This window comes from Zootoca vivipara, chromosome 7, assembly GCF_963506605.1.
Source record: "Zootoca vivipara chromosome 7, rZooViv1.1, whole genome shotgun sequence".
NCBI lineage: Eukaryota > Metazoa > Chordata > Lepidosauria > Squamata > Lacertidae > Zootoca > Zootoca vivipara.
Window position 1 is genome coordinate 91,256,855 of NC_083282.1, and position 26,990 is coordinate 91,283,844.

Here is a 26,990-nt window from a genome sequence, read left to right on the forward strand (position 1 = left end):
AGATGGGGTACCAAACCATAGTTTGGTGCTACAAGGTTGATCCTGGATGCAATATTTGGCTTGTGCACTTCCCCTTTTCCTTTCCTTGTCCCTGTGTTGAATTAGTTCCTTCCAGGTTTCTGGCAAACCATGGTTTCCCATTGCATTCTGAAGAGACAAACTCTGGTGTGTGCTTACCCTGAAGACTAGGGTTGCAACTGCAGTTTGAAGTTTGCAGATCTGGATGTTGTGGCAACCTATATTTTGGTGCAAACCAGGAAGAAGCCAAATAAGCCAAGAACATTGGGTGGGGGAGAGAGGGTGGGGTGGGGGTGGAAAGAGAGTGTTGCAAATGAGCCCAATATTCCTTCCAGACTTGAGATTAAATAGCATTTAGTTGATTTACAGTGTAATCCTTCACGTGTTCATTTGTAAACAAGTTCCACCAAGTTTTCTGGGGCTTTCTCCCACATATGTGTGCTAGGATTGCAGCCTCTGCATTTTTACAGATCAAATTAAAACAAATGACATTTTAGCAAAGCTAAATGCAGGTGCTTTTTGAGATACTGAAGCGGGTTGGAGAAAACTTAATGAGCCCAGGCTACCAACTTACAGGCAAAGGCCCTCTTCATATATCTTTCCATTTTGTCTAGCAACAACACATCAGAATCCAAAACAGCCCTAAAAAATGAAAAGGGAGCCTGATTCTCAGTTTTGTCAATAAACTGGTCCTGTTGATTGTCTAAAGCTTTAATTGAGTAATTAAATGATCTTAAAATATGTAGCCCTAGTAACTTGGAATGATTTGAAAGAAAACTCGCAAGGGACAGCTCTTATTGCTTGAGCATTGTGTTTAGTCTTTAACTTAAAAGGTAATACTTTCTGCACAGGGACATAACTCTACACTACGTGATCCGTCGTCCATCAAACCCTTTTGCGAGAGAAATCTGTGAATTCGATGCACGTGTGAAGAGAGAAGAGGAGATAGCAGAGGATGAAGTTAACCAGTGAGTGCAGCACAGACCGAGTTTTCTGCCAAGCCTTCGATGGAGAAACATTTTATCTTATTATTGCTTTGATTTGCATTCTGAGATTTCAGAATCAGTCCTTCAAACAGTCCTTTGGTGATAGGCAGTCTCATGGGCCCAGTTCAAATATAATGGGAAACCATAACTATGTGAATGAGCCCTGGGGGCCTTGCACTCTCTGGGCTCCCTTTCTAATGTGTGTCAGAATAGGAGACTGAAAGCTCCTGCTAGTGATTTGTAACAAACCACAGTAGCCTGTGATGTCTTCACTTGGAGAAGTATGGTTTGCTTGAACTGTGGTTTGCTTGAACTATAGTTTTGACAACAAGCCAGGTTATTAAACCTCACTTTGATTCTGGTTTGTTCTCACTAACCAGTTTCAGCAAACCACCATTTCCCAAGCACGGACATAACAAAGAACTGTGGTCTTGTGGGGAAACAGGATAATGGGCTAGATGGACTTTGCTGTAATTCAACGGGACTCTTAAGTTGCTCAGTTGTGTATCTATAATGGGAGGTTTTCGGCGTAGGGGAGCAGAAGCTAGACTGCCAGAGTGCAGAATTGTATAGAGTGCAAAATGGATTTAAAGGGGAGGTAGAGGCATCTGCCTCCCTGTATGGTTCTGGGTCATGTCGAGGCGCTGAGCTGTCCCCATTGCGGTCTTGCAGTTATAAGCAGTTGCTAAACAAAGCCCGGTCGCATGAGCTGAAGCGCCATGACGTCATCCTGTGCACCTGCACCACTGCCTCCGGACCAGCCCTGGTGGAGCACCTGCAGGTGAAGCAAGTGCTGATTGACGAGTGCGCCATGTCCACTGAGCCAGAGACCCTCATCCCGCTGGTGAGCTACAAGAAGATGGAGAAGGTGAGCCTGCCGCTTACGATTACAGCCACGGCTGTTATGCTGAGGGCTCGTTTATTTAGATATCCATTAAAGTCCAGACAGGCTTCTGTTTTATTTCTTGAGGTTGCCGCCAGGGTCCCCTGCAGATGGCTGCTGGGCTCCAGCTCCTGCAACTGACTACTGACCAGGCTGCTTGGGAGTTGGCAAAGTGTGTGTGTGTGGGGGGGCATGTGCAGGCGGCACATTGCCAGCCGCCGATTTAATTACTCATTCATTTGTTCAGTTTATTACACCAGTCACCCGAAGGTATCCAAGTGACTTAGAGCAAATAAAAATCCACAATACATAATACGACGGGGAGGGAATCATATAATACAGTGGTCCTCAACTGGTGGTCCGCAGACCACGGGGGTCCATGACACATACCTGTCTATTGTCAGGAACTTCCTGTTTTTGGCGGCTGTGAGATCGCGGCACCCAAAAATGTGTGTTTTTTGGGCTCCGTGCTCTCTTGTGGTTCATGTGACTTGCACATGTGCTGGGACATGTTGGAGGGTGTTATTATTATTATTTATTGAATTTATATACCGGCCTATACCCCATGGGTCTCAGGGTGGTTCACAGAATAAAATCAAGATACTCACATACCAAAAACTACCACAGGAGGTATCAATATTTGCAGAAGTTGGGGGGTCTGCAGTACTTAGAAAAAAGGAGGTCTGCAGTACTTAGCTAATTGGGAACAACTGATATAATCCATTACTTTTTTTCCCATAACTCCATGGGGACGATGACCCCATAGCAGCCATATAAATAGTAACAAACAACATTAAAGGTAAAGGGACCCCTGACCATTAGGTCCAGTCGTGGACGACTCTGGGGTTGCGACGCTCATCTCGCTTTACTGGCCGAGGGAGCCGGTGTACAGCTTCCAGGTCACGTGGCCAGCATGACTAAGCTGCTTCTGGCGAACTAGAGCAGCACATGGAAACACATGTGCTTTCGAACTGCTAGGTTGGCAGGAGCAGGGACCAAGCAATGGGAGCTCACCCCATCGCGGGGATTCGAACTGCCAACCTTCTGATCGGCAAGCCCTAGGCTCTGTGGTTTAACCCACAGCGCCACCTGCTTCCCGTCAATGCACATTAGCAGCTCTCAAATAATAAACAAAGCAATACCCTGACTCACTAATTAGCAAATAGACAAAACCCCAACCTCCCCCCATTCACATCACACCAACAAGTTTCGCCCGCTTTGCAGTTGACCAGGTTGCTCCTCCTCAACATAGCGGGCATCACCACAATTATTTCCTTCCAGGTGGTCCTACTGGGGGATCATAAGCAGCTGAGACCCGTGGTCCACAATGACTTCTGCAAGACCCTCGGGATGGAGACGTCGCTCTTTGAACGCTACAAAGACTGGGCTTTGATGCTGGATACCCAGTACCGCATGGTAAGGGACAACAGCTGCTTGTTGAGAAGTTGAGACGAGGCTGGCAAAGCATGGCGTGGCCCCTCCTGAATTCTTTGGAGGAAAAGAGGAATTGCAGCAGGATGCACAATAGTGTGTTCACCTGTTCTGCCTTTTGCTTCTTGCTGGATCTGTCCCCTTGTGCTGGTTTATGCTAGATCATTGGTGTGTGTGTGTGTGTGTGTGTTTATCTGTTTCTCACATGGTAACATATCCAATATGGTTGTTTACTCGGCATGAGTTTTAGTGCTGATAGCTGCCCTGGGGTCGCAGGAGGACACTAGTAAATGCCGTATTGGTCCGAATATAAGCCACCCCCCAAATTCTGATCATGAAAAGTTAAAGTGTGGCTTATGTTCTCGACCTTACGCTGCCGGCAAAGCGACACACCTCCCCCCCCCCCGGAAGCAGCCCTGGAGCGTGGGGCAACCCTGCCCAGCCTGCCCGCCACTCCCAAGCCTCCCCCAAGCCACCAAATTTTAAAGGTGCGGCTTATTTGTGGGTGCGGCTTATATTCAGGCCAATACGGCAAATGAATTATTGCAGCCCTTTGCTACCACTTTCTCCAACATTTGGTATTCAGAGGTAGAATGCCACTATATATGGCAGTTCCGTTCAGTGGTCATGGCTAAGAGATGCCCGGCATCGTGGAAAGGGCTGGTTCCATGTCGGGATCCTCAGGAGAGAGATTGAAAATAAAACTACTGATGCCTTTATACAAGCCTGTGCTGCAACCACACTGGACTTTATCACCTAATAGTTTTAATTGTTACTTTAACTGGTGGTTGTGTGTGTGTGTGCCCCCCCCCAAACTTGCTCGTTTAACCCTATAGTTTATGGATGTTAATGATGTGTGGATATTTTATAACTGATTTTTAGACTTGTAAACTGCTTAGAAGCCATTTTGGCACATAAGCGGCTTATAAATTTGCTGCTGCTGCTGCTACTAACAACAAATGCCTCCCTTTTCCATCCCATCAGCACCAGGACATCTGCCAGTTCCCCTCCGAGGAGTTTTACAACAGGAGGCTGAAGACCTGTGCCAACTCTGCCCGAGGCCACAGCACCCTCTTCCACAAGGACAGGGCCGGCTGCTGCGCCATCATCTTTGGCCACATAGAGGGGAGAGAGAGGAGCCTCATGGTCTCCACAGAGGATGGCAATGAGAACTCTCGGGCCAACTTGGAAGAAGCGGAGCAAGTGGTGAGTAAGGAGTCAGGGTTTGGCTCCCTTCGGCTGCCCCTTGTGAGGAATGCACTGAGAGTAAACCCCGAGGGGAAAAAATCTACCCTCTACCTTACAGACATCTTCGGGTAGAAGATAAGGCTAAGGCAGGCATGTCCAAAGTCCATTTCAGGGGCCTAATCCGGCCCGCCAGTCGGTTTAATCTGGCCTCTGTGGCAGTTTATTTCCTGGGGTAAAATCCCCCCCAAAGCTCAACAACTTCAATCCTAAAAATTGCTCAACAACTTGTCGACCCTCACTTTTGTTTTGTTTTGTTCTGTTGTACGATGTACATTGTTTTGTGTTGATATCTTGATATGGGCCTATGGCCGTAATAAAGTATTGACCATGTCGACCCTCACGCATGTTCACTACATCAAATCTGGCCCTCTTTGAAAAAAGTTTGGGCACCCTTGGTAAACCCCACACAAATCTGGATTGGAGCCTTTAAGGTGGCTGGATGGCGCCTTGTCTGCCTCCTTCCAGCAACTCCTGCAGCCAAGCTGGTGCCAAACGTCTTGCTCTGCTTTCCTTTGGACCACACCAGTCAGGCTGAGAAGGGGGTTCTTGTTGTCTGGGCAGCCTAGGACCTCCATACACACTGCCCAGTCTTGCACCCCAGGGAGGTATCCTTGGTGCTACCAATTGCAGCAAAAACAGCATGGAAGGCAGCAGTTACAAGTTACCAGCCACAGCAGGCGCTGTGATTCTCCAGCGGTTTGACTTCACCCCCAAAATGCCAACATCTACCCACCATCCAGCAGTTATTCATACAGTGGTACCTTGGTTCACGAACTTAATCCATTCCGGAAGCCTGTTCTTAAACCGAAACCATTCTTAAACCGAGGCACGCTTTCCCTAATGAGGCCTCCCGCTGCCGGTGCCCTTCCACCATTCGGATTCCGTTCTTAGACCGAGGTGAAGTTCTCAAACCGGGACACTACTTCCGGTTTTGCGGAGTTCTTAAACCGAATCGTTCATAAACAGGACTGTTCTTAAACCGAGGTACCACTATTATTTGCTGTATTTATACAGGTCGTCTAGTAACATGCTATTTCTGTGACTCACAAGAAATAAGACATTAAAGTAGAGGAACCAAAGAAGTATATACCGGCATAAACCCTTTTCAGCCTGCAAAGAAAAAGCTAGTTACATATCAGAAGTTAAGAACCCAGATTTTAAAGTTTATTTCCTTGTGTGATTTGATTTTTGTTTTTTTAAATATTGCAGCAGGCTCTCTGCTGTTACAATTTTGACTCATTTTTATCTTCATCAAGTTCCTTGTGTACCACTTAGAGAGTATTGCAATTAGCCAGTGTATAAGCTGTCAAAATAAATGAATAAAAATAAATTGAGCTTCGGGATAGCTTTGCAGGGGCAGCCAGATGTTGATGGACTTGCATTGCCCATCAACCCTGGTCAGCAGTCAGGGGTGATGGGAGTTGTAGTCCCAACATCTGGAGAGCCAGACTTAAATTGGAGACTCAAGCAGGTTTCCATCTGCCCGGTGCATCTTGGGTTCTGTTTCTGAGTCACGCTGTTGTGGGTGAAGTGAACAAAGATGTTGTCTTCTCGCTGCCTTTCAGGTGAGGATAGCAAAGCAGCTGACACTCGACAGAACCACCAAACCTGCCGAGATTGCCATCCTGACTCCTTACAATGCTCAGGTGGTCGAAATCAAGAAACAACTTTCCCAGGCAGGGCTGCGAGATGTCACCGTTTGCACCATCATGAAAAGCCAAGGTAATTTTGTTAGGAATAATAGGAGGAGAGATTAGAAAAGAAGATCAAGTATTGTTTATGTATGCGACAACCGCGGCTAGGACATTGTTAGCCCAAAAATGGAAATTACAGGAACTACCTACAATTGAGGAGTGGCAGATAAAAATGATGGACTATGCTGAACTTGCTAGATTGACTTGCAAGATCCGTGACCAAGGGGAGACAAGGTTTCAAAAGGACTGGAGTAAATATGTGGACTACATGGAGAAAAACTGTAGATCTTTAAAAACTCTTGCAGGATTGGAATAAATCCTACGAATTGACTAAAAAGTTAAAAAGGAACTGCAAAAACGGGATTTAATAAGAAACCCGCATGGAGGGAGGGGGGGAGTCATAGCTCGGCAGAGCAAGGTATAAGATGGAAATATAAGATGTTTGGTATAAAAGATTGTTTTATTTTATTTTAATTTGTTAAATTTGGAAAATTGGAATAAAAATTTATTTGAAAAAAAAAAAGCCAAGGTAAGTCGCGCCCGTGTGACACGGGGCACTGCGTTTTAGCCAGCACGACCTTCCTGGCGTTAATGCCCTTCACGCAGTGCATAGTTAACTGTGGAACTCTCTGCTACGGGAAGCAGCGATGGCCACCAACCTAGGTGGCTTTCAAAGAGGATTAGACAAATTCATGAGTGGCAACTAGCCGTGATGACTGTTGGAGGCAGCGATCCTTCTTAATACTACTTTCTGGAAACCACGGGGGGGGGGGAAGAGGGCTCTTGTGCTTAGGTCCTCCTTGCAGGTTTCCCACGAGCATCTAGTTAGCCGCTGTGTGAACAGGATGCTGAGCTAGAAGGGCCTTTGGCCTGGCCCAGTAGGCTCTTATGACCTGAGAGGCAGCCACCCTGCACTGGGAAAAACATCCTGTGTCTGCACACAAGCGTTTATAATTATCCCTACGGCTAATCTTCCCTGCTCTTCCCACTCCCAACTGCTACATAGCTGTGTAAGCAATGCAGGGGAACAAAGATTGTAACTTCCGTTTGCTGCAGCAAGGAACTGCTCTTGATAAGGTTAAGTGCACCCCACTTGGGGCTATCTTTTTCTGATAGCGCAAGGCAAAGGGAAGAGCTGGGGAGTGCTCATCGTGCTCGCCGGCGAGCAGAACTGTGGATGAAAAGTCACTGGCCTAGAGTCATCCACCCCACGCTAGTGAGTTAGGGGTATTCAGTATGCCTCTGAGTCAGTACTCAGAGGTATCCAGTTCTCCTCTTAGTACCAAGTGAACCCCAAGTGAGGAGGATGCTGTTGCACTCCTATGCGCTCCCCAAAATGTGCATCTGCTTGGCCACTGTGAGGCCAGGATGCTGGGCTAGAAGACACTTTGGCCTGAACCGTGGGAGGGTTTCTCTTCTCGCGTTCCTACAAAGTTCCTGGGTGGAGCAGGGCTCACCGTGTTGCAATTTCTGGCCTCCAGGAAGCGAATGGAAGTACGTCCTTGTCTCCACCGTGCGGTCTTGCGGCCGTTCCGACGTTGACCGGAAGCCTACCAAAAGCTGGCAGAAGAAGCACTTGGGTTTTGTGACCGACCCGAACCAGGTCAATGTCTGCATCACCCGGGCACAGGAAGGGCTCTGCATTATAGGTAGGTGACCTGTAAAGGCACGTTGGGCTTAAGGGAAACAGTGAGAGGTGGGCAAGTCCGTTGCTGTGGAGCCTCTTTCTTGCTTGAAAAGATGCCTTCTTAACATAGCTGCCAAGTCTCCCGTTTTCCCCAGGAAACCCCCGATTTTACTTACCTTTTCCCGGTGGTCCCCCGTATCACTTCGTCTCCCGTTTTTCTCCGTTATTTTCTCCTGCTGGCGGCCATTTTTCCCCCTGATTTGCCCTTCTATGGGCACCAAAAATGGCCGCCGCCGGCTTCAAAAGTCGCATCTACGCATGACCGGAAGTGCGTAGATGCGACTTCCGGTTTCGGCGGCGGCCATTTTGGTGCCCATAAATGGGCGGGGCGACACTGGAAGCTGCGTCGGCGCACTTCCGGTCATGCGTAGAAGCTACTTTTGAAGCCGGCGGTGGCCATTTTTGGTGCCCATAGAAGGGCAAAGCGACACCGGAAGTTACGTCGACGCAACTTCCGGTGTCACACGGCTGCCGGTCCCGGATTCTGCAGTCCGGGACTTGGAAGGTAAGCTTCTTAAGAGGAGGAAGCTATGAGGAGAGGGATGGACTGCTTTTCATTGTTGCTTAACTCTTCTCTCTTCCCCCAACCCCCCCCCCTTTCCGGCTTTGCTTACAGGAAACCGATACCTCCTGGAGAGCAACCCTTTGTGGCGCAGGCTCCTCGAACACTACAGGACCCGCAAATGCTTCACGGCTGCCACTGAGATCCAGGTCATGAAGGCGCAGGCAATTCGCCGATGAGAACAAATGGCTGTTTTGGGGGGGGGGAACCCATCTGCGTTTTTAAGGCACCTTTTTAACAGACACGATAATTTCTGGCAGAGGCAGAATCAGTGGCCTGTCTAGCTCATGGGAACGGCTACTTAGATGGCTACCGTGCAAAGAACATGCCTCTGTGGTAATATGCAAGGCGCTACCGTTTTAGCCATTCAGCCGGGAAGAAAGCACAACGAACGACCTCCAACCTTATTTTGGTGATTGCACTAGTTTGTGGGCCAGCACAGCACCATATGGCTCAGGCAGCATGAGCTTATGGTGGGCCTGGGTGGGCCTGACTCTGACATGCTGCCTTCTCGTAAACCAAGGGTCATGGGGGCTGCATGAGGTCTTGGAAGCTGGCCTTCTCTGGATGGCACCACTTGCCACACCGTGCCGTTTTCTGAATGCATTCCTTTTGATTTTGTGTATATGTGTAGAGAATCTTTTAGAATTGGGGGAGGGGGGGAAATGTTGGGTGGCTCTGTGGACACACCGCCTGTCCAGTTTGGGAAGTGCATCTTAGCTTTTTTGCTTTGGGGTCCAAATGGATGCTGTAGAAAACCAAAAGGAGATCCTAAATGGATTGTTCAGGATCCTGCTGCCTGCCAAAGGAAACTGCACCAGCCCAGCTCCAATTGCCGCACCAATTCCTTGCTCAAAACGAGCAGACCAGCTTAGTGCAATTGGGGACGAGAGACACCACAATGTATAGAGGACCAGGTTAAGTTTTTGCTTTTTTAATAATGAGGCCATCACAGCCATTAAACCCAAATCACTTACTCAGGGTGGCCTCTCTCCTGGGGAACTTTTTTTGTACAAATGTTTTTAAAGCGGCCATTTTAAATTTTACTTGAAAAGTGTTTCCTCCTGGCAAGAATATAATGTATATTTTTTGTAGCTTGGCTTTTAAAAAGTTGCACCTACTGTAGAACTGCAAACCCTGTGACACTTTGTGCTTTTCGACCCACCAGCAATTCTGGACATGCAGTGCAAATCTCCAGAAAATGACCTGGCGTGCCAAGAATGACCAGGTGTTGCAAAGTAGCCTTTTCTCCACACACACACACCGCCCATGATCTCTGTGCGGGCCTTGATGGTGTCATTTCCAATCCAGTGCCGGGTCAGGCTAGGATAACTGAATGTAGCTGCCCAGCTTTGCTGGGTACCGTCTCCCAATATTGCATGGCTTTGAGAACCTAGTTCAACGGATCCATGTGCATTGCACTGTTTCCACACGGGTTGTGTGAACTGCACGATAGGAGAGAAGAGAAGGCTTACCTTTTATCATTCCATTAAGTGCCTACCTTAAAACAGAAAGTCTGCATGAGGCTCAATGCACAGGGACCTTGATGCTCAAACTGAGTTGCCAGTCAGCTTTTGCTGGACTTAGCTGTTCTGGCCTGGCCTCATCCAGCTCTGCAAAGCCCACGGAGGTGAATTGAGCCATGTTTGTAGTACCATACTGAAGCTGGACTACTTTTTCTTCAACAGCGAGGGTTGTGGGCACCTCTCCACTTTTGGTGATGTATATATGGGGCTGCTTTTTAACAGCAGGTGGGATGGGATGAGGGTCTTAGAATTCTGCAAGCAGCAAACCTAATTCTTGTGCAAACCTTTGGAATTCCCTTTCCCTTAGCATGAGGGTTTTCCCCCTAGAAATGTTTACTTATTGCCAGCAGTCTTTAATAGCAATAAAAAAAAAGGGGGGGAGAGACTCTTTGCCCCTTAGTTCTACCTCGATTGTTTTAAATGTGAATGTTTGAACTTTGTTAGTGCAAATGCAGCTTCGTGAATCATTCTGCTCTGGAACGGGAAGGAAGTTTTGGACAGGAGTCCTGATCTTGTAATAACAGCAGCGGATGCATAAATAAGGAGCAAGTCGGTACACAGACATAATCGTATCCTGGTACTCACTCGCCCTTTCTTTGTGCAACGGTGATGGAAGCTTTTAAGCCAGCCTTGGAAATTAAAGCCGCCAGCCCATTTTCACTAGCCTTCATGCTTACTACATGGGTAGTAAGCGGCATAAAAAGAAAATAAGTGGCACATTTTATTAAATAGAAAAATAAAGCTTTCATCGCAGGCTACCCGGAGGGCGATCCTTACTCGTCATAGGTGACTAGGCATATGGCTGTGTACATTTTCATTTTAAACTCGCCCCCCCCCTCTGTGCCCTGACTTGATATCTTCCCCGCCCGCATCCTGTCTCCCTTCTGCAATCTTGTGCTTTCCAGATGTTTTGGCAACTCCGGCCAACATGGCCAGTGAGAGTTGCGGCCCCAAACGTGGAGTTCTTGGGAAGGCAGTAAGATTGGTTGCTGTAAGCCACAGGAAGGGAGGGGGCCCTTGTGCTTGAATCCTGCTTGCAGGTTGTCCCACAGGCACCTGGCTGGTCACTGTGAGAACAGGATGCTGGACTAGATGGGCCATTGGCCTGATCCAGCAGGGCTGTTCTTATGGGAGACACCAGGTTTGGGGGGGGGGCTGCTCTCTGTTCTTTCTGCCCCTTCTACATTAGCTACTCTGCTCCTGGCCAACTCTGTTTCTTCCTTCCTTCCACTTCCAACTTTGTGCCTTATACAGTGGCTGCTGCATACCTGGCAGAAATCTATTACCTGCACCGTTGCTCCTTCCCAAACCACAATTGCCTCACCTTTCCCTCACCCTTCTGCTAGGTTAGCGAGCTGTTGACTCCCGCTTTCCCCCATCTGACCAATATCTTTATCCAGAGGACACAAGCTAGGTTATAGCAAGGAGATATAAGGTAAAAATCTTGTGTTTCCCTGTAGCATTGACCTCGGGTATACATTCCTGCTGGAAGTTTGTAGTCCACAGTTCTACGTGGTTGGGTCTGATGTTGGAAAGGCACCGCTAGGCACAAACCCCTGGGCTCTTCTACTGCACATACTTGCTGAAATGAATGGGGTGTATGTAAGTGGGGACCTATGCACAAGTCTGCATTGCAGCGGGTTGGACTAGATGACCCTCGGGGGTCCCTTCCAACTCCACAATTCTGTGATTCCAAGTCCGATTCATTTCAGTGGAGCTCGCAAAGGAGAACTTCCTCCTGGAGTCTATTGTGAGGAGAAAACGCAGCAGTAATCGGCTGTGTCCTAGCCTCAGCATCCAGCGACTGCAAGTAATTCACTTGCTTTTCGTCTGTAGAATTTTATTTTCAAATAGCTGCAATGTATGTGCTTCAAAAAGATGTTCAACACTGAGTATTTTAAAAAGTATTTAGAGGTTTGTGCCGTGTATCGTCCCAATACATTTCTACTTAAGACAATCAGTATAAAGGCAGAGGCAATTTAAAAACGAAACAAAAAAACTTTTTAGTGCAATAAATGTTGTTTAAACACAAATGAAGCACACAGTCCAGACCTGCCCCGCAAATGAACTGAGTGGGGCCCGGCTCTTGCACAGCCCCCATGCATTTCATGAGTTTCCAGCTGGATTGCGCATGAAATGTTGTTTTTCTGTGAAAAGGACTAAAAGACAGATGAGCCGTAACCATAGAATCAGAATTGTATGCGTTGGAAGGGACCCAAAGGGTCATCTAGCCCAACGCCCAGAAATACTAAGTTACATGCTGCTTTTATACATATACTGCTATCTTTACTTGTTGAGTTTTGATTGTATCTGTTGGATTCCATTTTTAGGATGCACTGTATTTTTTTAAAAAAAACTGGATTTGCATGTACAATTTCTTAAGCACCCTTTTTGAGGGCCTGAAATTAAATTTAATAGATTTGAAGTTTTAATATCTATAAATTATGGCTCCTTGTACTATTTTTTTGTTTCAATTTTCAGGATGATTAAAATACTTCTGTGATGTTTGTATGAACCTTAACTTTTTCAATGATGCTGATTGTATTATGTGAAATAAAACTTTTCTGAATTCTGATTGGGGTGATGAATTATTTGGGGTGTGTGTGTGTGTGTGTGTGTGTGTGTCAGAGAAGGAGTCCTTCCCAGCAAACTCCAGAGAGGCGAGAGATTGAACCTGAGACCTTCCATATACAAAGGAAGGAGCGTTCTACCTCTGAGCCAAGGCCCCTTCACTTGAGGGATCACATTTTTTAAAAAATGCTCCAAACTAAATAAACCCCCCACAAAGTGAAAGGTAATGGTCACCCCCACCTCCAAAAGGGTATTGCAGTTGGAAAAGGTTCAGAAAAAAGCAACGAAAATAATCAAAGGGGTGGAGCAACTCCCTTATGGGGAAAAATTCCAGCTTTGGGGGAAAAAATTTAGTTTAGAGAAAGGGCAAGTAAGAGAGAACATGACAGAAGTCTATAAAATTATGCATGGAGCAGAGACAGTAAAATAAGAATTCATGGGCATCCAATGATACTGAATGTTGGAAGGATCAGGATAAAAGAAAACTTCTTTACATAGTTCATTGTTAAATTATGGAACTCTGCTCCAAGCTACAGGGTTTATGCCCTTAGCACACACAGGCTTATTTAATTGTTAATCAACAGCCAACAACACAAGAGCCCCACAATACATTGGCTCCCAGTACATTTCCGAGCACAATTCAAAGTGTTGGTGCTGACCTTTAAAGCCCTAAACGGCCTCGGTCCAGTATACCTGAAGGAGCGTCTCCATCCCCATCATTCTGCCTGGACACTGAGGTCCAGCACCGAGGGCCTTCTGGTGGTTCCCTCATTGCGAGAAGTGAGGTTACAGGAAAGGCACAGGGCCTTCTCGGCAGTGGCACCTGCCCTGTGGAACACCCTCCCATCAGATGTCAAAGAGAAAAACATCTACCAGACTTTTAGAAGACATCTGAAGGCAGCCCTGTTTGGGGGAGCCTTTAATGTTTAACAGACCATTGTATTTTAATATTTTGTTGGAAGCAGCCCAGAGTGGCTGGGGAAACCCAGCCAGATGGGCAGGGTACAAATAATAATAATAATAATAATAAATAATAATAATAATAATAATAATAATAATAATAATTATACGATATTTATGATTGGATTTGGGAAGTTCTTGTACATGTTAAGAACATGAGGAGCCTGCTGGAACCTGCCAGGGCCCATCTAGTCCAGCATCCTGTTCTCGCAGTGACCAACCAGATGTCCGAGGGAAGCCTGCAAGCTGGACATGCACTTTGCTCACTTGTGATTCAGAGGCATAATGGGTGGAAGGAGGGCATAGTCATCCTGGCTTTGTAGTATTTTGTATCAAAGTAGCCTTTGATAGCTTTGCCCTCCTTGGATGTTTGCAAAAAGCAGCTGGACTGGGGCAATGGGGCATGTGGACTGGGACTATGGCGCTGGGGGAGGACGAGAGAAACCCACCCGCCATATTCCCAGTGATCCCTTGTCCCCCAAACTGCTGTTGGCCCACTTAGGGGAAATTTACAGACACCTATAATTATGAGCATCTTCAGAGGCAAAATGATGCTGAGTGAAAGGGCTGATCTCCCTCTCTTCTAGTCCTATCCTACGGTTGGAAGGGACCCCCAAGGTTCATCTAGTCCATCCCCCTTCAATGCAGGAATCTCCGCTAAAGCATCCATGACAGACAGCCATCCAACCTCTGCTTAAAAACCTCCAGTGAAGGAGAGAGTCCACCACCTCCTGAGGGAGTCCATTCTACTGTGAAACAGCTCTTACTTGTTCATTTCCCTTCCCATGAAACATCGCCAAGTGATTTGACAGCAAAATCATGAACAATAGAAACATTTTGTGGGGGGTGTCAAACAGCTCTTACTGTCAGAAAGTTCTTCCGGATGTTTAGTTGGAATGGAATTACTTAACCCCTGTAGCCCCATGGATGCTTTTGGGGACTGGAGATATAACCAGATCTGTATTAAGAATTTGGCTCTCGGTATTTAGAACTAGTGACCTGCCTGCTCTTCGGGTGCTCAGGAGAAGTAACAATAGTGATTTGTAGGAAGCCAGTGAAAGAGAGAGGTGTTTTAAGTTAAACTTTGCTCTTTTCCTCCAGTCTGGAGCCTAGAGAGGCTCAGAAATAAAACAAGCGCCTGACACTTCACAGTGGGTGGAAGGACCCAACAATCATAAAACACTATTTGTAAGGGACCCTAAGGATCACCAGTCCAACCCCATGATGCAGGAATATGCAGCTGTCCCATATGGGAAGTGAACCTGCATCCTTGGCATTTTCAGCACCATGCTCTAACCATGCTCTAAATTATAGTTGCCTATAAAGCTGGTGCGAATTTTGGAGGAGACCCAAGAGAAGGCAGAATAAACAGAACAGCATGTTTAAATATGGCTGACAAGAGGGAGCACAAGCCATAATCTCTTTCCTGGACCACAAGTAAAAGGCAGGTGTTGCTGCCATCATCAGACCATAAGCAATGTCGGCTGGTGTGATGAGCTGGACTCCAATGACATCAGAGGGTCCACAGCTCTCCCATCTCTGCATTAGAGCATGTCAGGAGTATGTTCCCCATGTCTGGAAGGAAAGAGGCAAGCCAGGCTATCAGTTTAAGTTCCAGCATCTCTCTGAGAAACACTGGGTCGCTAGTTTAAAGGAGGTTGGCAGTGTCCCAAGATGAGGCTTGCTGATTTAGATCAGAGGTCCCCATCAAATCCATTTCTCACTATGGCAAACTAGATTATTGATTTGTTTGGATTTTTATTCTGCCCTTCCGCCCAAAGGAGCCCAAGGTGACACCAAACAAAATATTTTTTTAAATAAATTGAAAACAATCAAATACCCTCATGGCTAAAAAATGTCATGGTTGCAAAGAACTGAGATGTCTGTGGAAAGTCCTGAAATGGGTCGTGAAAACAAGCCTCCTCATTTGTCGTTTCAATGGCTTTTTGCCTCTGAGCATCAAACTAACCACTAATAGCCATCTTAAAGACCACTGCTATATCTTGAAGACAGTGGTGAGTTTGCAGAACAAAAGACACTGGTGCTTGCTGAGTTCCATTTACACCAGGTGAGACCAAGAACATCTCCTTATGTGACCCAGAGCTGCATGTGGTCCACAAGTGAAACCCACCAAGGCTACTACCAACCCTTTTCCCCAAACCAATATATAGGATCCTAACTCAAAAGCCCTTTGGATAGGATTTCGTAGGCCAACCATCCAACTAGGAGGAGACAAAACGAGGTCTTCCCTGCTATCTACATGTTCAAGTTAAAAAGAAAAAGAAAAAGTGAATTGGTACAATCTCAGGAAGTCTGGAAGGAAATGTTAAGAAATGCACTGTGAAGCTTGTTTTTGCCAATTACATCTTTGCCAGTTCCTAATAGAAATGAGGATGATATCTGGACCTTCACTGAAGGCAGCTGGCTTTGAAAGTTTTGGGGAAATGTCAGAAGTTCATTTCATTTCTCTCTGTCTGTCCCCCTTAAAACCTTAAGAATTACCAGTCAGCACCATGAAATTACCAAAAATTACCTTCATAGGTATACTGTTACTGACTCCTTTCTTGTGTGTGGGTGGCTGGTGTTTGGATGTGGGTCTGGTGCCTTAAAGGGGGTAAATCTGGACTGGGTGACATTCTCCCCCCACTGCTGTGGACACCTCAGTGGTCTACAGACTACTGTTTTGGCAGCTGGAGGCTTGCCAAATTTCCACCCAAGACCAGAAAAAGCTTGTGGTTTGATGCAAAACCTTTAAAAATAAGTTTTTAATTTGACTTATTTTACATTCCTTGTGAATTGCTACGATGGGAAAGTCAGGGTTCAGACATAGCAGTCTCCATTTCTTCCTCAAGGTACGGTTTTGTCTTAAGCAGGATGGAATCGTGCCACTGTTCATAGACAAGTGTGTAAGTCTCTGCCCTTTTGACAGTGAACCTGTACAAACGGTCAGGCAACAGGTTGTGGATTTCGCATGTGTGTGATGTGACCGGCATGATTCCGCAGTGGACTCGCTCTTGGGGTGTTCTGGGCTCCAGCAGCTTAAAGCTGAGTTCGTACTGTTCAAGCTGCGGCTGCTGGCTGGTAACGAACCACTTGAGACTCACCCAGTCCTCGTGAGCCACTGATTCCCTCCGGTCAAACATCACGGGCATCTTTGTGCTCAGGACAAGCCTGATGTGAGGGATCTTGGTAATCCCGACGTCCGATACCAGGCGGTGCTTGACGTACAGCCTCCCAGGTACCAGCATAGCAAGGAAATAATCCATCTGCTCAGAGAGACTCGACAGCCTTGGTTTGACAGCGTCCCATCTGGAGAGGAAAGTCATCATGTCGTAGGTCTCCAGGAAGTGGACCAGCTCCTCCCGACCTCTCTCCAGCTCTTCCAACAGGTCAGACAGGAGCAGCAGCTGGATTTTGGTTTGGATGGTCCCCACTTTCTTCATCCTCTGGAACCTCCAGGGGTCTATCAGTTGGAACATGGTGGTGGGGAGCATCAGGTGGTTCTGATCTCCCAGTGCCAAGTGCTTAGGCAGGATTTCAATGTAGTAGGAGCACTTTTTCAGAAGCTCAATCCTCTTGTGATGGCGCTTGAGCAGGTGGAGGCTTAGGTCTGAGTGCAGGAACTCCAGCACGACATTCTTCCTCTCCATGTACATCCTCCAGGCTTCATTCTCCTGCTCCTCTTCGCTGTACACCACCGTCTGGAGGTTGGCCCCTAACTTGTTCAAATAGACATCAATAGTTCCAATGTTCATCATGCCTGGGCTGCAACACAAGAATGAAACAGGCACACAAAGGAAGAAGAGGTCAGTTGAAAGACTAATCGCGGTGGCTTCTGAACGCCTCTTACTCTTGTTAATTTTGGTTCTCAGAGGCTTGCAGCCAAAAGTTTGTCCAGTTACAAATGTGATAAGGGTCTTCCTCTGTTCTGAAGCTCCTGGACACTTGCCATTCCTCTCCTGGTTTCTCTCTGCCTCTCAAACTTCTCCTACTGACCCTTTACTTCATCCGGATCACTCCCTATGGGAACCCTACTTCCCTAGATCCCTCTGAATCCCTTGGCTGGCTGCTGTTCTCTCCTCCCCCTTTCTGAGGCCCTTGCTTAGTCTATGCGCCTAAGGCAGGGGTAGGGAGCCTGTGGCCGTCCACAGGTTGTTGGACTGCCGTTCCCATAATCTCTGACCACTGACCCATGCTGGCTGTGGTTGATGGGAGTCGGAGTCAAGCAATATACATGGAAAGCCACACATGCTTTTTTCTAGGATCTGAGCAGTTCTGTCAATGTGTACTTCCAGTCCACTAGCCATGCTTAGGGAAAGAGATGCATGGCCCATAGACAAGCAGCAGCCTTTAGATAACAGAGAATCTGCACCAATAGGAGCTAGAGGCCTTCTGGCTATGTACGGTAGCTCTGCAGTGACCAGTAGGTAACTAAGCTAATTCCTCCCGGAGGCTACCTTACCACCATCAGACAATCCCTTAGTGCATCTACAGTGTATGATGTGTTACACATTCTTGTGGGAAGCAGAAGCAGGAAAGACAAAATGTAACATTCCTTCAAGGCTACAATAATGTCCGCTGCTCATCCTGGAACAAGGTACAGTGGTACCTGGGGTTGCGAACGGGATCCGTTATGGAGGCCCGTTTGCAACATGAAAAGGCCGCATCCTGAAGCGCTGTGTCTGCGCACGTGTGTGACGCAATTCAACACTTCTGCGCATGCGCAAAGCGCAATTTAGTAATTCTGCGCGTGCGTGCGTCCCGAACCTGGAAGTAACCCATTTTGGGACTTCTGGGTTGAAAAGACGCAACCTGCAGCAGACGTAACATGAGGTATGACTGTATTTCCCTGGCAAACATTTGTGTGTGCCCTGCCATGGACAACCCTGAAAGGCTGCAAGATGTTTCTGATGCACATTCCTGTGACAGCATGTTTTCTTCTCTCGGCAGCACTAGGGGCACATACTCTTGAGCATTTAGCTCAGTTGAAACACAGGCACTAACTAGTAGTTTCCTGCAAGCCTGACAGATGACATGACCCTGAATGACACATTCTGCAGGTTTTCCAGCAAGATGAGCTTATGATGCAAAGATGCACCATGTCCTTGAAACTAGAGGCATTCTGTGGCAGCTGTTTACCTGGGCCTGTGGAAAGCGCTCTTTCTTAAAGGCTAAAGTGTGGGAATAAATTAGGTTAGGCGATTCAGATTATTTTATGCAATGCTGCATGTGGGGTTTTCTTTTGCATTAACTTATAAAGATTATGGTTATTTCATGTATTTGAATTGCTATTGTTCATTTGATATATTGTAAGCCACTTTGGGCACAATTGTGCAGGAAAGTGGCATACAAAAAAACAAGATGATAAAGTCTGGGTATGTAGAGAAAAGCTAGCCTAGGGAGATCAACAAGGATCATCTGCATGGTAACTCCATGACTTTCTTTCAGGCCTTCTCACTTCTCAGTATTTTCAGCTTTTTACTCATCTCCACAGCCATGATCTCTAGAGAGATATACTGTATTCCCTTAAAAACAAAAAACAAAAGTAGGATATATTTTTTTAATAAGATGGCATATGCAATGACAACCTCCATTCAGTAAAACTCCAATGGTGGTGGTGGTAGTAGTAGTAGTAGTAGTAGTAGTAATAATAATAATAATAATAATTTATTTATACCCCGCTCATCTGGCTGGGTTTCCCCAGCTACTCTGGGCACCTTCCAACAAAATATTAAAAAGACAATAAAACACCAGACATTAACACTTCCCTAAACAGGACTGCCTTCAGATGTCTTCTAAAAGTAAGATGCAACATCTAATGGGAGGGTGTTCCACAGGGCGGGTGCCACTACCAAGAAGGCCCTTACAAACTCTTCAGCTTGCAATCTATTGCAAGCTCACAAACTCTTCAGCTTGCAATCTATTGCAACAACCAGACTGGACCCTGCTAGTTTATCAATGGTCATTTAACCAGAGGGCACATAGGGCCAGCCTGCAGTCTTTTTTTTTTTTACCCCTGTGCATCAAAATCACAGCCATAGGGGGAGAAAGTACTGTAGTTGTGGTTGCCTGCCAGCCAATCCTTGGGAAAACTGTGAAATGTGAAAATCACAACCAAGGTGTACTTCCTGCCACTGTCTGGTGAACACCTTTGTTCACATGGCACATTTCCCCATTAAGAATGGATGCAAGGATACAGCGGGCAAAATGACTGTGTGAACCACCTCCTAGGATCTGAGGCCCCCTCCTTTCCCCCATATATTGATGTGTGGTATTGTTAGTGTGGCAGCACAAACACTTTGGAACTCCCTGATATCAGGCAGTCACCTTCTATATATATATATATATATATATGGCACAGGCTGAAGGCCTTCTTATTTAGACAAGCCTGCCCAGGTGTCATGTATGATTTAGTTACAATTCCTGCCATGTTGTACTAAATGCATCAGTTTTAATTTGTTTTAATCCGTGCCAGTTGTGGCTTTAACCTTTTGGTATGTTTTAAATTATGCTTGCAATTTTTTTTGTGTGTGATTTTTTTTTCCTATTTCTTTGCACACCGCTGTTGTCAGGTCCGGTCCCATCCCTGTCCCCCTGCTACAACCAAGCGGCATATCAATTCATGAAATTAAACGAACAAAACATTGCAGCCTAGGGGCTCATCCTGCTTTCTGTAGCCCCACTGTGCTTTCGGCTCAGCGGGTACCTCACTTTGCACCCCCTGAACCCCTCTATGGATTTGGGTGGAGGTGGAAAGAGATATTCTCCCTCACCTGACTCCTTCCCTACCTGTGAGACAGGTGAGGTCCTTTCTGCAAAAGGCGGCCTTACTTCCACTTCTGACGCCCGCAGCCATATTTAGGGAAGCTTTTAATATTTGATGAATTACTGGGGAAATTATTATTATTAATAATAATTAAAATGCTGGGGTATAAATATTATTATTATTATTATTATCTGAGGGGGGACCCCTGCAAAGGCTCCCACCCACCCCCATAAAGCAGGGTTTCCCAAACTTGGGTCGCTGACTCTTGTTTTGGGACTACAATTCCCATCGTCCCTGACCATTGGTCCTGCTAGCTAGGGATGATGAGAGTTGTAGTACCAAAACAGCTGGCGACCCAAGTTTAGGAAGCCGAGGAGCAACCCCCCCCCATGGCCAATGCCCTAGACATGACCGTGGGGGCAGATGACCGGCCCCTTTCCCCTGCCTTCCACCTATGCAGCCCCCATCGCTTTCGCCCCCCCCCCGGGGTCCCGAGGCTTCTCCCCCTCCCCCCCCCGGGAGCCTTACCTGTGGCTTAGCATGGTTGCTCCCGGGGCAGCCGCTCACCCAACACCCCCCATCTGCCGGGCCCGGGGCCGGAGCCAGGCTCGGGGCTGCGCGCAGGCCTCGCCCGTCGCCATGGCAACCCATTGTTCCGCGCGGCCGCGTTCTGGAGCCCGCAGGCCTCGCGAGGCCGCGCACGGGAGGGAGGCACGCGCTTGAACCCGGGGCCGGCGGCGGCGGGGGGTTGGGGTGTGCGGGCGGGGAGAGGGGAGGCCTCAAAGGGGGCGGCATGAGGAAGGGGCCCGTCCGTCTGTGTCGTTGCAGGTCGCTTCAACTCTTCTGTTTGTTGTTGTTGTTGTTGTTGTTGTTGTTGTTGTTGTTGTTGTTGTTGTTATACAGGTCGCTTGACTTGCGACTCACTGGAAAACTCTGTTGTTGTTATGCAGGTCGTTTGATTTATGACTCACTGGAAAACTCAGTTATTATTATTATTATTATTATTATTATTATTATTATTATTATTATTATGCAGGTTGCTTGATTTACGACTCACTGGAAAACTCAGTTATCATCATAATTACTGGAAAATTCAGTTGTTGTCTTCATCAATATCATGGGGGTGGGGTGGGGTGGCGGCAGCTGCCCTCCATCAATTAAAACCTGTAAAAAATAATAACCATAATCCTTAACTAACTGAGATTTTACCCCTCCTAACAAAATTCTGACTACACCCATTATTATAATCATCATGGGATTAGCCAAGCGGGGGGGGGGGAGGGGGAGCGCTCAATAAAAATCAATAGCAATAAAAATTCTTAACTGAGCGAGGTTCTGCTCCTGCAACGAAAATCCTGACCACGCCCATCATCATAGTCATCAAAACCTCTTGCAAAAGTAGAAGGGTCCGTTTGTGCCCCAAAGCCTTTTTCTGTGCAAATCCTTCTGGATTACCAGAAGGATTACAAAAGGACATTTTTTTCTCCCACAAGAGGGCAGCAAAGTTTTCTTTTTCCACTTCTGAACTGGCCTTGAATGTTGGGTTGTTTCCAGGATCTTGTAGCCTTAATGATTTTGTGGCTTCATTGAAAAAAGAAAAGAAAATAAGCAGTCTTAAATGTCAGGGGGTGTGGAGCCAGACATTTTGCATGAGTTTTAAATCCAGGGCATTTTGAAAATGAGTGTTTTCAATGATGCATTTTACATGTTAGAATTTGAAATGTGGGAATCCATAATTCCCACCCTGAAGTTCAGGGCCGGCTCTACGTAGACCCCCGGTGGCGCAGTGCACCATGGCGGGGGGCTGGTAAGCTTGGCGCCGGCCCGGCAAGGAGGGCGCCGCGTGGCAAAGCCGCACGGAAACCAATTGCGCCCTGCGAGGGCGGGGCGGGCGGCGGAGCGATCTCCGCCCCTCAGCACCAGGGCGCGTGATCTGCTCAAGACGGCCCTGCTGAAGTTCATTTGTGTCCTGGTTAAAATAATAGACTACCTGCTTAACACAATAGGATTAGACAAACAGATTCCTGAAAGACAGGCCTATCAGTGGCTATTAGCCATGATACCTAAATGGAGCTTCCCCGTTCAGAGGCAGTATACCATTTGCCAGAGGGCTCACAGCACGGGCAACCTGTTCCTTTCATGCCTTGTGGGCTTTCGCAAAAAGCATTTGGCGGAAACGGGAAGTTGGACAAAACGGATCTTCGGTGTGATCTTGCAGAGCTCTTTGTGTATTTTTTAAAGGAATCTCTCTGATCCTCATGAAGGGGATTTCAAATTAGCAGTGGACCTCCTGGAAAAAAGCTGTGTTTTAAGAACTTCCAAAATGTAGGACCTGGTGAGAGCTGGCCAGGAATATCATCTGTTGGAAGCCTTGTCCCACACATGGGTTCAAAATCTGCTGGGGTTTTCAGCAGTGGCAGATACCATAGAGCACTGATGCCCTGCTTTTCGGCTTATTTTATGGGCACTGTGAAGACAGGATGCTGGACTACCGTAGATGGGCCTTTGGTGTGATCCAACAGGGCTCGGATGTTCTTACAGCAACATTATTTCCCACTCACCTGAGTCTTTATCCCATGATGTATTGGTAACAGGAAGCTGCAACGAACTGCAGAATACTCTGAGCACACCTGTTCTTTGATTTGTGGATGCATTCCCACCCCCCACCTTTGCACGATGATGCTCATTGCTCTTGTCCCAATCACATAGAGATCTATCCATGTCACTGCCACATCTTCCAGGGTGGTGTTGGCATGGAGACACCTACATGCAATTATGCCCAAGCACGTACCAAGCTGCATAAAATGTGAACCATGCCCATCTGGAGCACGGTCTCATGACGTGGATTCCAAATCACTTCCGCGTGTCGGGGATGTGTTTGATTCGGCTCTAAGTGCAGGTATATCTGTAAGAGAAAGAAAGGGGAAAAGGAAAAGGGCTACATTTTAGTTAACGATTTTTAGAGGTTTTAAAAAAACCAGGGGGGAAAAAATTTCAGTACTCTGATCCTGCACCACTGAGAATTTTGTGTGCCAGGAGAGCAGGATAGTAAATTATCCTAAAAGTTAATTTATTAATTTCTCTTCTGCCAGATTTGGTCTTCCTTAAGATGCAGCTGTATATCAAACACAACTCAGGCTGCGCCCAGTACAGGCTTCTGAGGGAGACTTTGTGCAAGATGTCATGCATGCAATGTTTTTGTCAAAATATTTTTGTCTATGTGCTGTGGATGTGGTGGATGGCATCATTCGTGTTTTAAGTCTTATTGCTGGTGTTGATGACAAAAATTCTCTTTGTATGCCGGGGGTGGTGGTGGTCTTATGGTTGTTTTAAAGTTAGGAGGTTGTATTTAAAACTCTGCGGGTATAGACGTTCCACTAGTGGCATTCAAATGGCGCTAGGGCTGAAGGGGCAGCCATGGATCAACAGGGTCTTGAGTGCCCTTATTCCCTTGGCACAATCGGAAGTGAGCTCTCAGCTATGCCTCCTCCTCCTCCTCCTCCTCCTCCTCCTCCTCCTCCTCCTCCTCCTCCTCCTCCTCCTCTTGTAATACAAAACACAATCAAAACTCACAGCAACCAGAGCAGGATACTTGGTTCAAGAGATCAAGGAGATCCCTGCACAAACAGGTGTCCTAACACCTTCTCATTGACTGCAGGGGGAAAGGGAGCAAAGGAATTGGCAAAGGAAAAATGGTAAGAAAAAGGATGTAGCCAGGGCTGAAATGGCAGTAGCTGTACCATGGAAATTACCCACCAACAGCACCCTAGGGTAGCCATACTAGGGGACTTAACACTTTTATCCTCTGCTACCACCCCCTCTGATTGGTTTCCATCGTGCACCTGCCACTCTGGATGTCTTATCCAGAGCCCACTCACTTCACCTTTCTATTCCCCGAGCACCTGACTGATGCTTTCTTTTCTATTTCTGAGCCGCCCGCCCACCGCTTTTCTTTTCTTTTTAACCCACCCTTGTCAGTTTCGGAGTTCTTGCTTGGTGCCCCTCACCTCCAACCCACAGCTTTGACACAACACATTTTGGATCACTGTTTCAACCCCTCCCCCCAGCTCCATCGCCATTAGTGAGTGAAATGCAGACCGCATCCGAGTGTGCGTGTGTGTGCTTTTGAACTCCTACGAAAACGGATGCCATTTCCAAAGACAACTTGTGTGGGAGATGGAGAGATCGAGGCAAATTGGGGAGGGGGGAAAGCTGGCATACAGGGCAGTCCTAACCACGTCTACTCAGAAGTAAGTTCCATTGAATACGGTGGGACTTATTCCTAGGCAAGTAGGGTTAAGAGTGTGCTGATGGTATCAAGGTGGTTTTAGGCTATCCCAGTTTAAGTGTTCGTGCCTACGAAAGCTTCAGGGTGGACAGGCAGCTTCATTTCCAATCAGCGCATGTCCCATAACTTACACTTCAAAGGTTCCAGTTAATGTTTTGTCCTGTTATTTGTTGCTATAGCTCAAGAGACCCCTGTCAGGGACTGGACTGAGAAGGGATGGTGGGGACCCCCCTCCCTCCCTGGCACCTTGCCAAGAAGAGGAGGACAGTGTAGATTTAGAACAGTGGTTTGCAGAAGGTCACGGTTCAGAGGCTGCAGTGGGGAGAAGCTGGGAAATATTGGGAGAGCAGCAGGAAGAAGCAGCAGCAGGGGAGAGACAGCTGACAGACTCAGTGTCTCTAGAAAGCATTCCTGACCCCCCCCCCTCCCAGGACCAGGTGTGCCTAGAGAGAAGTAGAACAGAAAGCTCAGAGGCAGAAAGCAAAGATCAGCTGGCACAGGGGTGACGTAGAATAGGAGGGACTGAGGGGGTGGGAATTTACTTGGAGCAACGCCATTATCTAAGAGAGACCACATTCATTCGTCTCTCTCTGTGAATATTGAATAAACTACTTGCTAAGAACTCTTCTGGTTTATCTGCTTATTTGCATTCCACCATGGGAGGGATAGGATTCCCTGAAACCTGACAGCCCCTCCAGAAAGCAAAAATGCTGTAAAGTTGGGGAAGGACCACAGAACAGCTAAGGAAGGGAAATGACGTGTGGATACGGTCCGGTGCAAATCCACCACTAACTCCCTATTATTGCTTCAGTGACATGTTGCAGAATACATAGACACGGACACACAAAACCTACCTCCCTGGAAGGACCCTAGTGTCATTGCAGACAAGACTGATCTATCAAACCTCACCTCTGCCACAAATTCAACAGGTAGACTTAGGGTCCACCTGTACTTCGTTTGCCCTCCTGATTTCAAGTCGAGGATCCAAGGGGCATTCTTGTCTTTTCCTCCTGCCACTTTCTCTGGGAAAACCTGTCTACCACTGAATCAGAGCAGACATCAATTGGCAGAAAACCAGTGACTTGAAATCACACGACAAGCATAAGTGTGGGTGCTAGTCTTGCAGCCAGGGGTGCACCTAGAGGTTGGATAGATTGGCACCTCTCCACTCTGGCTAGGAGCTCACCTGCCCATTCTCTCTTTCTGGCTTTGGAGGTGCTCATACATCTCCATGCCAAGGGTTCAAGGAACTGGGGTGGCGCTGCCGCCAATACAGCTCCTTGCTAAGGGTGCAAGGGAGCCCAGGTATGCCTCTGCTTGCAGCTGGCAGTCTAGGAAGGCTGACTATGTGTGAAACAAAACAGAAAAGGGAAAGCCCCCTTTGCATTCTTGTTAAAAGCATGTGTTCGTAGGGGTTTGCTTACCTACCAGATGTTCAGTTTAACACATCATCAGCATATGGCTCACTGCTATATAATCAAAACAGTGATAGTTGCAATGCAATAAAGCGATGTTTCAACAAACTGAAGAGCTGTGTTTGGCCACAACAGTTCCCCAGAAAACATATATAGGCAGCTGAGTCCTATTTCCGAGTTCAGTTTGAGTGGAAGCCAGAATTTACAAATATTGCAAAACAAGCGGAGTACCAAATCGACCAGCCTCCATTCCGATGTCCCAAACCTGCTTCTAGTGGAGGAGGCTCCAGAACACCTTTAGCACAGGTATTGGGATGAGGGTTACAGGTGCCTGATGTGGTGAAGCAGAGCGGCATGAGAAGAACTAGAAAGTACAGAGCAAGGAGGAATATTTCATAGAATCATAGAGTTGGAAGAGACCACAAGGGCCATCCAGTCCAACCCCCTGCCAAGCAGGAAACATCATCAAAGCATTCCTGGCATATTGCTGTCAAGCCTCTGGTTAAAGACCTTCAAAGAAGAAGACTCCACCACACTCCTTGGCAGCAAATTCCACTGTCGAACAGCTCTTTAGAAGTTCTTCCTAATGTTTAGGTGGAATCTTCTTTCTTGTAGCTTGAATCCTGATTGGCACCCTCACCCCCCCCCCCTGATTTATTTATTTGTTGCATTTATAGCCCAACTTTCCCCCCAAGGAACTCAAGGTGGTGGGTATGGTTCTCTCCCTCCCCATTTAATCCCCACAACAACAACAACCCTGCAAGGTAGGTTAGGTTGAGAGGCAGAGAGACTGACCCAAGGTCATCCAGTGAGCTGGCACTTCTCCCCCCCCCCCCCAGCTGTCAACATTCTGGCATCTCCCCAAGACGCTCGTGTTCTCCTGAGCAGGGAGATCTTGTGGCTCTCCAGCTACTATTGGACTCCCAGCTCCCATTATGCCGTGCAGCCAGAGTGG

The 26,990-nt window shown here is 47.1% G+C and overlaps 2 protein-coding genes across 2 annotated transcripts in view; one reads left to right on the plus strand and one right to left on the minus strand.

The window, feature by feature from the left end:
• The window catches only part of HELZ2 (helicase with zinc finger 2), a 41,795-nt gene extending 33,082 nt beyond the window's left edge, over positions 1–8,713 (plus strand). The window contains 7 exon segments of the mRNA XM_035122776.2: positions 870–986; positions 1,677–1,872; positions 3,169–3,303; positions 4,303–4,524; positions 6,132–6,288; positions 7,742–7,909; positions 8,564–8,713. Of these exon segments, the coding sequence (XP_034978667.2) occupies positions 870–986; positions 1,677–1,872; positions 3,169–3,303; positions 4,303–4,524; positions 6,132–6,288; positions 7,742–7,909; positions 8,564–8,688 (1,120 nt within the window). The 3' untranslated portion in view covers positions 8,689–8,713.
• Positions 8,714–16,335: 7,622 nt separating this feature from the next.
• On the minus strand, positions 16,336–20,933 carry FNDC11 (fibronectin type III domain containing 11). Its single transcript, XM_035121563.2, has 2 exons — positions 20,861–20,933; positions 16,336–17,331 (listed from the first exon to the last, which is right to left on the minus strand). The coding sequence occupies exons 1-2, from the start codon at positions 20,872–20,874 to the stop codon at positions 16,380–16,382; spliced, it is 966 nt and encodes a 321-aa protein (XP_034977454.1). The 5' UTR covers positions 20,875–20,933; the 3' UTR covers positions 16,336–16,379.
• Positions 20,934–26,990: the final 6,057 nt, after the last annotated feature.